This window comes from Lolium rigidum, chromosome 7, assembly GCF_022539505.1.
Source record: "Lolium rigidum isolate FL_2022 chromosome 7, APGP_CSIRO_Lrig_0.1, whole genome shotgun sequence".
NCBI lineage: Eukaryota > Viridiplantae > Streptophyta > Magnoliopsida > Poales > Poaceae > Lolium > Lolium rigidum.
The window spans coordinates 267,996,066-268,006,642 of record NC_061514.1 but is presented as its reverse complement, the minus strand read 5'-3'; the positions used below and the strand labels follow the sequence as shown (position 1 = coordinate 268,006,642).

Genomic DNA, 10,577 nt, shown 5'->3' with positions numbered 1-10,577 from the left:
TTTATGAATAGGTACATTCGAATCCGTGACAAGATTATAAATAGAGGGGGTGGTAAATATAATACCAAAAGCCCAAAGATACTTTGTTGTCATGGCAGAGAACCTTCCACCTTTTGGAATGGTATTATGTGGGCCTCTAAAGAAGCTAAATTACTGTGTAGATGGAAAGTAGGAAATGTTAGAGAGATTAAATTTTGGAAAGATGTATAGTTTGGCAACACCCCATGGCAACCTAATATTGGGGTGTCTATTTTGTGTCAAATCAACAAAACTATAGCTAAACCCGTAGATGGTTTGACTGCACCACATGCAGCCGAACCGGCGGCATCACCTGCAGGCTGCATCACCATGGCCACGGTCGTTGCTGGTGGTCATCACAATTGACAACTACGAGGACAACGCCCTGTAGGCCATCCGTGACATAAACCCTAGATAGCTAAGGCATTTCATTTATTATAAGTCATGTTTTAGCTTAGTTTATGTTTTCTTTTCCTTTTCAACATCTTATATATAATTACTTTAGTGAAATATTACGAAAAACAAAACTATGTCCCTCTGTTGGGTACATGTCCGGTAAAAGAGAGGACAACTGGTCCATGTGTGTCCTCACAAGAGTTCGGTTCACCTGTTGGAGATGCTGTTGGAGATGCCGTAAGGGTGAGTTTCTTGCAAAGGGTAGTTTCACATGTTCAATTCGATGACCATATTGCAACAACGCATGGCACACAAACCAGTATATGTAAGTGGACTCGAGAAGAGAGGCGAATGTGAAATCCATCTAGGTGGCCTTTGGGCTTTGGAGGTGTGGCGTACCACGGGCCCTCGCCGGCAGGAGGTTTCTCGTTCCTTTTTAGCTTGTTTTTCAGTGTCTTCTTCTGGATGACGATGCGACGACTACATCCTGATGGCAGAATAAGGTCCTCTCTAACCTATCCTCATTTTGGTGGGGCGCCTAGCATCGGTGGAGGGCGTGTGGAGGTTTTTGTCTGACGGATCTCCTGGGATCCGGTACGTTTTTTGTGTTCGTCGGTGTGGTTACACATTTTGCTCCTGTGCTGCTATGTTGTGTTGGTTATTTGGGGCTTAGGCGATGGAGAGGCTAGGGCGGCGACGGGTCTTCAGCTCGCTCCAGTGCTCCTATTGTTCGCTAGGTGGTCTAAAGACATGTTTATAAGTTTTATGATATCTTTGTACTGCTGCTAATAATGATTAATAAATCGGCGATCTTTTTCAGGAAAAAATATCGACAGCCTCTTTTAACCATACCACATTTTTCTAGTGTACGCTTGACCTTCCATATACACTGGATTTTAATCCACGTGGGCAGCTCGACAGGACGGAAAAGTTTGTACGCACGCACTTTGTAAAGCAGCAGTACTCCTACTCCTCGTTGTGTTGGTAGAGTGGCAGTAGTATGTACGACAGCCGTAAAATTCGTCGGGCAAAATCCCAAGGCACAAGCACATGGTCAGTTCACACTCACCGTCCTCAAAAGCCGAGCCCGCCACGAGGAAAAGGTAGGTCCGAGCCGGACACCACCCGCAGTAGAATCTAGCCAATCCAGTTGCAATAAAGCGAGCTCCTCGTGACCCAGCCCCATGCCAGGACTACCCCACGACACAGCAAGCTCAGCTCAGCGCTGCTCACCACACCACTCCACACACAGCAGCCAGCTCCCATACTGTAGCACCCCACCTCACCATTAAAGAATCGAGCTAGCCAAGTGGAGAGAGAAGAACCGAGAGCAGCAGCAGGGCAGAGCGGAGCGGAGCAGGGGAGCTAGCTCGCCAACCTAGCTAGCTGCTGAGCTAGCATGACGTCGGGGGCGGCCAGGGCGGCGGCCGAGGCCGCGGCGGCGGACGGCGGGCTGGGCCGGACGCCCACCTGGAAGGAGCGCGAGAACAACAAGCGGCGCGAGCGGCGGCGCCGGGCCATCGCCGCCAAGATCTTCACGGGGCTCCGGGCCATGGGCAACTACAAGCTCCCCAAGCACTGCGACAACAACGAGGTGCTGAAGGAGCTCTGCCGCGAGGCCGGCTGGGTCGTCGAGGACGACGGCACCACCTACCGCAAGGTCACACCTCCTTTTCCCTCTCCCCCCGGTTCCTTTCGCCCCCTCCCTCCATTTTCTGGATCTTGCTAGCTCGGATGTGTAGTAGATCTGAGCTGACCCCCGGTTGTTGAACTCGTGCCAGGGATACAAGCCGCCGCCGTCGTCCGGCCCGTTCAGCGGGGTCTCGTCGGCGGGCATGAGCCCCTGCTCGTCCTCGCAGCAGCTGCTGAGCGCGCCCTCCTCCTCCTTCCCGAGCCCCGTGCCGTCCTACCACGCGAGCCCGGCGTCGTCGAGCTTCCCGAGCCCCACCCGCCTCGACAGCCAGAGCTCCGCCTGCCTGCTCCCCTTCCTCCGCGGCCTCCCCAACCTGCCCGCGCTCCGCGTCTCCAGCAGCGCGCCGGTCACGCCGCCGCTCTCGTCGCCGACGGCGTCGCGCCCGCCCAAGATCCAGAAGCCGGACTGGGACGTCGACCCGTTCCGCCACCCCTTCTTCGCCCTCTCCGCGCCCGCCAGCCCCACCCGCGGCCGCAGGTACGACCACCCGGACACCATCCCCGAGTGCGACGAGTCGGACGTCTCCACCGTCGACTCCGGCCGCTGGATCAGCTTCCAGATGGCCACCACGGCGCCCACGTCGCCCGCATACAACCTCATCAACCGAGCCCCATCCGGGTCCAACTCCAACTCCATGGAGATCGAGGGAATGGCGGCGGGGGACATCAGGGGCCGAAGCGGCGGCCCGGAGTTCGAGTTCGATAAGCGGATTGTCACGCCCTGGGAAGGGGAGAGGATCCACGAGGTCGCCGCCGAGGAGCTCGAGCTCACGCTTGGCGTCGGCTCCAAGTGAAAACCCATCGCCGAGCAATGGTGTCAGATCCTGCCGGCCACGGAGGCCATCAACAAAAAGATCATGGCTGCTGTTCGATCAGCTGGGAATGCTCTGCAAATTCGAGAAAAGAAGAAGCTGGGAATGCTGCGATTTGGGCATTCGTTTGTTCGTTCTAGGTTTAGGCAATGAACCTGTTGTTCGATTCCTCTGAGCAAGAGTAAAGGGATCAGAAACAATTGTTCATCTCAATCGACTGGGATTGTTTCATTATTCATGGATGTAGCTAGCTCTAGCTTAATTCTTTCTTCTTCTTGGTGTACGTTCTTGGCATGCATGCATGTCAAAATGTGTGAACTCATGTGGGGAAAAGTCGAGTAGTAGAGGTAAAAGTTTTATGTAGTTGAGCTTTATGGCGTGATCTGAAACCTCTCTTTCACGAGGCTGCTGGTAAACCAGTACAGCAAGCAAATTCATCTCTTTCACTTTTGATTTCTTTACAGTTTACAGCGGGAGCATGTCAGCATGAGCAAGCAGGTTCAGATTCCCCGCCATCAGCATCGGCACGCCATGGCATGTCTGCCCCCGAGCACGAGGGTTGTCCGACTGGAAACCACAGTTGTGTACTCAGAATTCGGCCGAGAAAACATCGGAGAAACGAGGCGTATATTTCTTCAAAGAAATCTGACCGCGACGGTGCATGCCAGGCGAGGCTACAGATGAATCCAAATGTCCAATTAATACTCTGTGTGCGTAGTACGGGAAATGTGCTGCTTGTGGCGGGGCAGGGAGGTATCTCCACACAGTGCCATTGCACAGTCACGCAATGAGCACGTTTGTCCGATTTCTGGGGTCGACGGCGCCTCCAGCTAACTGGAGCCGCTTGATTGGGTTGCGTGCTTGCTCGATTCCAATCCTCCAATTCACTGCCCGTCGCAGACATTTTCTTTAGATAACGTGCCAAGATCAATTCCAAGTCGCTTCTTACCGGTGTTGTACAGACTTCATGGAAAAATGAACAGAAAATTCTATTTTAAACCCTGAACTTATAGATATTCTGTGAAGAAATTAACCCTATACTCTTAAGTGCATCTCCATCGGTAGGTGCGCTGGCAGGGTCTTATTAGGGACGCCGTCGCCGGCACAACATCCCTAGATATAGGTAGGTTTCCCCACACCGGACACCCCAACACCCCACCCCCCAAAATTAGTTTTCTAAAAACTTCATAAATTTAAAAAGCCGTCGAAGTTCATCCAAATTTGTACAAAGTTTGCGAAATTTAAACCCAAAACATAAAAAACCTAACTACTGGTAGCAGACGTTGTACTCCATGTTGTCCACGCTATCACCTCCATTGTCGTCGTCGAAGCCCCACACCTCGTCAAAGTTGTCCTCTTCGGCGGGGTCGTCGGAGCTGGCACCATCTCATCCTCCTCGAGGTCGATGGCATTCCGCTTTCCGTCACTAACCACCACCCCGCGACCCGTTTGCCGGCCGTTGGTGTTGAAGGAGCGGCTCAGGAGCGCCAGATGGCCTGACGCGTCTTCGTGATCACCGGGGAGTGCGGTACGCCGCTTGAAACTCGAGCTCAAGCTCCCGCCGGGCCTTCCCCTTTTTTGGCGGCGGTGATAGAAGGACGAGCTTCTCCTTCTCCGGTCGCCGGAGTTACATGCGCCCGTGGGGCGGCGAATGATGTCGTTATTCGCCGCCTTTGGGCGCCGGAGGTACATGAGTCTGAAAGGACACGGATGTTGCCTAGAGGGGTTGAATAGGAGGTTTAAAACTTTTATGATATTGGCTTGAAGAAATGCGGAATAAAACTAGCGTTTAATTTGTCTAGTAAAAAACCTATATAACTAGGGTTCATCTATGTGCACCAAGAACTTATACTAAGCAAGAAAAAACAATTATGTGAAAGCTAGATATAACTTCAAGCACGAAGGCTATCACAATGTAAAGTGCATAAGTAAATAGCTCGGGTATAGAAATAACCGAGCCACACGAAGACGACGACGTATCCTGAAGTTCACACTCTTGTGAGTGCTACTCTTCGTTGGAGCGGTGTGGAGGACAAAGCACTCCAAACTCCATGAATGCATCACCGTGTTATGCTCTAGCATTCCCACGAAAAGGGAAGTCCTCGATCCACTAAGGGACCCTTGAGGGTGGTCACAAACCCGTACAATTTGGGGCAATCTACACAACTTAATTGGAGCCTCCCAATAAATCTCCACGGACGCATCATGCTTGAGGAATTTCTACAACTTAACTAGATACCCCAAGAACACCACTAGGTCACCAAGCCGTATAGGGTCCAAAGACCCAAGACGAACAAGCTACGTGTACAAGCACCTAAAGGAAATATCTCACAAAATTTCACCTCCAGGTATCACCGCAGAGAACTCAAACCGACGCACCAAATGCAATTACAACAACACATAAGATTCTCAAGTCCACATTAGAGTTGGAGTTTGTGCTTTGTTCTGGGCAATATGGAATGTGCGTAATGATAGCATCTTTAACAAAAAAAACTTTCCATCATTTTTGCAGGTAATTCCTTTGGCTACCCATTGGATCCATATGTGGTCCTATCTGCGCCCAGAGGAGGAGCGCCTTGCTATGGATATTATTCAACCGACTGGCAATGGTAGCACGGGATTTCTACAACCAGTACAGCTGGCGTGTTGATCGAAGGCTAACATGAGGATGCAAAGGCGTTTCATGCTAGTGCTGTTTAGATGGCTCATTTTTTGTAGAAACTTTGAGTGATCCATGAGATGTAATAATACCTGATATATGTTGCTGGTGGTTGTAATAGTTGACTTCTTTTAATAAAGAAAGCTGCATGCATCAATTGATGCAGAGGCTGGTCTTGCCCCGTTTCGAAAAAAAATGCTCAAGTCCTTCACTCTCAAATTTCACCAAAGCTATAAAAGCTATTGGGGTAATAATGGAGGAAGAATAAAGAGGAGAATATCAAATTTCTCTAAGATTTAAATCTAGTGGGTTCCCCTTACAAAGTGAGGATTTGATTGGTGAAGATGTAGGTCTATATCTGCTCCCACCTTTCCCTCAAAGATATTCTAGAAGCATATGAGAAATGTTGAGCTAGGGCAAGCTCCATAAGGTTAACAATGGAGGTGAGAGAAAATGGAACCGCTACTCCTCTCGGGGAAGAATGCAGCTTTATATAGTATCCTCGAAAAACTAGTTGTTGCAGGCAACTTACCCTAGAGTCTCCGTCCTTACTCCTTACTTTGTCAACAACTAGTATGGTCAGAGTCTCCGGATTAGCAAGGACCACTGTTTCTAGCCTGAACAATCTCGAAATAGTAGGGCCTCTGGACTATCAAATAGTATGGTCGGAGTCAGAATCTCCGGACTGAGTCTCCGGTGTGTGAAACGAAAGCCTATGGACCCGATACAGAAGCTGAGGCAGAGTCGCAAATCTGCCAAAAAATACAAGGTCCGGAGTCTTTCCCGGAGTGTCCATCCTATGAGAGTCGGAGTCTCCGGTTCTAGACACACCAGAGTCTCTGGTCTTGAACTCCAAAAACTGTTGAAACTAAAACTGCAAAAAATAGAGTTTGGAAACTCCGATCGAAGTGAAACCAATTTTGTTGACAATATTAAGAAAAACTAGAATAGTTTTTCCACGAATTTAAAGGTAAAACCTCTCAACACGAAGAACATGTAAGAACTCAAATATCAGAAACACAACAAGTATTTCATGTGAAATCCGTTTTCGATGAACTAGAGCTTATCATGGAAATTACCACAAGCTAATCACCACATTGATAAGATCCAAATAAAAAATAAGAAAGATTATGCCAATGATGCAAAGATCTGAGCTCTCTCCGAATGATACGATCAATTTACTCACTCAAGAACTCGCCTGATAGTATGGCCAACTATCCTATAAAGTTTTCTCACAACTACACCATGAGACTGGTAAAAAAAGCTCTGAAAAAGGAACCTTTGCCTTGAGCATATTCTACTTGAGTTTGATGATGACGATCTTGTCCACCTTAAGATGGAACATCTTTCTTGATTGTGCTTACTTGACGAGGTCTATCGAATTGCTCCATAATCCACTATGGGAGAACCTCTTCTTAGTCATATCTTTATATATCCGTAATCACCATCTGGATGGCCAGTTTCAAGCTCATGATCTATTCAAGATGGTTCATCTTGGATTTGCACACTATTTCTTCTTTCTTCATCATATTGATGTCTTGAAGATACACATGAGAGATCGCTCCACCTTCTTGTTCAAGACATACTTGTCATTTGATCAGCTCTCTTATGACCAATATTTGGATCACTCATTGACCAATGCCTTGGTCATCATTTTATCTTGTTTTTCGAACTTTGAAACCAACATATGATTTAAACATTGTCTATGGACAAAACCCACAAGCGTAACAGAATGCAAACATCAGTTCATAAAAATTATCATTAATTACAAAACCACACATGGGGCACCATGCACTTTCAATGCCCCTCGTTGGCGCATTGAAGATGGCGAGGGACCTTTGCCGCCGCCGAGTGGGTACATAGCTGCCTGGAGCGAGGGGGGCCACGTTCCGTCGCATCACTCTGCGCCCGCCTAGGGTCTCAACATGTCATTGATGACGGCGATCAAATTTCTCCACGTGCCCATTAAAAACGACGACCCGACGTTTCGCTCGCTACCCTCAAAATCCTACGTGGCGAGGAGTGCCGGGGCCCCCGTTTGGTGCCCTATCTGTAGGAGTCGACATGGTAGCTCCGACTATTCAATTCGGCTCGTATTACTCCCGACGGTTTATGGGCCGCCCTGTGTGGCCCAAAAACACGCGGCGCCCTAGTAGCCATTGAGTCCACCGGTGAAGATGCTCTAAAATCTTATCGTTCGTTTCGTCGACTACCGAATCTTGGTATAAATTAAACATTGAACCTCTACGAATTTAGTTTTAAAATATACTTTTTTTAAAAAAGGAACTCACACAAGTTGATGGTCGTGTCGTGTCCCCGCGCGTGCTTGACAGGACAACCGCGCCGGTTTGGTGCCTGGTGGACGACGGAGGTCCGACGCATGGGACCTGGTGGCCGCGCATGCATGTGCGTTTGTCCGGCGAACGAACGCACGCCGCTGTCGTCCACAGCTAGCTGCAGGCGCGCCGAACGGCGATCTGCACGTACGTATACGCGTTTTCTGTTGGATTTCGGCGAGCACCGACCGACGGGTGGCGGAGCCTTTTCTAAATTATTCCTCCACTCCGCTCGTGCGTCGCGGCGACGACCCACTCCTCGTCATTGGTTGGTTGGAGAGGCCGTGCGGCGACGACGAATCAATCTGGCTGCGTACCTGATATAGCAACCGTTCTGCGCAGAGGCTCGCGACCACGTACGTACGTTCCGCGGTAAGCGGTAACACTTCTTTCTCTTCTTCTATTGGGATGAGGGGACGATGCTTGTTCCTGTGACTTTCCTCTTGCGCCCCCAACCGAATGGATGATCTGGGACATATCAGCACCCGGCTTACTTGGGCACCCTCTGCGATTTGTTTTGCTGCTATAGCAAGCACCTCCTTAACCCAGGCCTGCTGTTTTATCATAACATCACTCGACAAAGTTTCTAGTTCCTCTACTGCGGTTTGAGCAACTCTAACAGTTTTATCAGGTGTGATATACTTCGGCTTCTCTGCCGGCGAAAGGGACGCCGACATAGATCTACCGGAATGACCTTCATGACGTAAATCCTAATCTAAATTACGACCTCTAAGCCAGGTAGCAGCTACTCTAGCAGGATTTGCACTTACGTAAGCAAAGCCATGCGCTACATTGTACTCACTAAGGGTGATGTTGAGTGCCTGCTAGGCACGAACCACCTCGTTGGCCCCGACAAGGAGGGTCCAGCGTTGAGCGTCGAGGTCGGCTTGAGCTGCCGCTACGTCGTGCCGCCACGTCGGCATTGGGCGCGACGAGCATGGAGAGCACGTCCATGCAAGCTTGAAGGGGAGTAGCCGCCGGAGGCACTGTGGAGGTGCCGGTGATGTTCTGGTCTCGCTCCAGCGCCGGTTTGGCCGTGCGGCCGGACTTGGTGGGCATGTCCTTGCCACCGGCCGCTCCTTTGCCGGCATCACCCGCGCCTGCCATCATCACCTCGACGCTGCCAGCGGTGCGTTCGGTACGCAACCCGCGGGCGGCGCGAGATACCGGTGGATCCGGTGCCACCAACACCCATGCAGGAAACCTGCGTGCCGGCGTGGTGCCGACGTAGACTCGGTGCGCGCCGAAGAACATGATGGCGCATTCCTGGGGAACGCCGTGCCGTTGGCGAAGCTGCCGGCATTGTCGCTGACTGATACGTCTCAAACGTATCTATAATTTCTTATGTTCCATGCTAGTTATATGACAATACTCACATGTTTTATATACACTTTATATCGAAGCGCCAGTTCCTGTTTTCTGCTGTTTTTGGTTTCAGAAATCCTACACAGGAAATATTCTCGGAATTGAACGAAACAAAAGCCCACGGTCTTATTTTGCACGGAGCCTTCCAGAAGTCCGAAGAGGAGACGAAGAGGGGCGACGAGGCGGCCACACCCTAGGGGGCGCGACCCCACCCTTGGGCGCGCCGCCCTATGGGGTGGGCCCCTCGGCGCCTCCCGACTCGCCCTTCGCCTATATAATCTCTCCGTCGCGAAAACCCTATGACCGAGAGCCACGATACGAGAAAAGTTACCGTGACGCCGCCGCCGCCAATCCCATCTCGGGGATTCAGGAGATCACCTCCGGCACCCTCGCCGGAGAGGGGAATCATCACCGGAGGGCTCTACATCACCATGCCCGCCTCCGGACTGATGCGTGAGTAGTTCATCCTTGGACTATGAGTCCATAGAAGTAGCTAGATGGTTGTCTTCTCCTCTTGTGCTATCATGTTTAGATCTTGTGAGCTGCCTACCATGATCAAGATCATCTATTTGTAATGCTACATGTTGCGTTTATGGGATCCGATGAATATTGAATACTATGTCAAGTTGATTATCAATCTATCATATATGTGTTTTTTATGTTCTTGCATGCTCTCCGTTGCTAGTAGAGGCTCTGGCCAAGTTGATACTTGTAACTCCAAGAGGGAGTATTTATGCTCGATAGTGGGTTCATGCCTCCATTGAATCTGGGACAGTGACAGAAAGTTCTAAGGCTGTGGATGTGTTGTTGCCACTAGGGATAAAACATCAATGCTTTGTCTAAGGATATTTGTGTTGATTACATTACTGATACGTCTCAAACATATCTATAATTTCTTATGTTCCATGCTACTTTTATGATGATACTCACATGTTTTATACACACTTTATGTTATTATTATGCGTTTTCCGGAACTAACCTATTGACGAGATGCCGAAGTGCCAGTTCCTGTTTTCTGCTGTTTTTGGTTTCAGAAATCCTAGTAAGGAAATATTCTCGGAATTGGACGAAATCAACGCCCAGCATCTTAAAATTCCACAAAGCTTCCAGAACACCTGAGAGCCGCCAGAGGGGAGCCCTGGGGGGCCCACACATGTGCCCGGCGCGGCCCAGGCCCTGGCCGCGCCGCCCTATTGTGTGGTGGCTCCGTACCCCCTCCGACTCCGCCTCTTCGCCTATTTAAAGCTCCCTGACCTAAATCTTCGATACGGAAAAGCCACGGTACGAGAAACCTTCCAG

At 50.1% G+C, this 10,577-nt stretch overlaps 1 protein-coding gene across 2 annotated transcripts; it reads left to right on the top strand.

The window, feature by feature from the left end:
* The first annotated feature begins 1,813 nt into the window (after window positions 1–1,813).
* On the top strand, window positions 1,814–3,156 carry LOC124677635 (protein BZR1 homolog 1-like). 2 transcript variants are annotated; one of them, XM_047213602.1, is made up of 3 exons: window positions 1,814–2,074; window positions 2,196–2,725; window positions 2,786–3,156. In XM_047213602.1, exons 1-3 carry the CDS (start codon window positions 1,814–1,816, stop codon window positions 2,898–2,900), a joined length of 906 nt encoding a protein of 301 aa, XP_047069558.1. In that variant the 3' UTR covers window positions 2,901–3,156. The 2 variants fall into 2 exon arrangements, with proteins under 2 accessions (XP_047069558.1, XP_047069557.1); XM_047213601.1 differs by having other exon boundaries at window positions 2,196–3,156.
* Window positions 3,157–10,577: the final 7,421 nt, after the last annotated feature.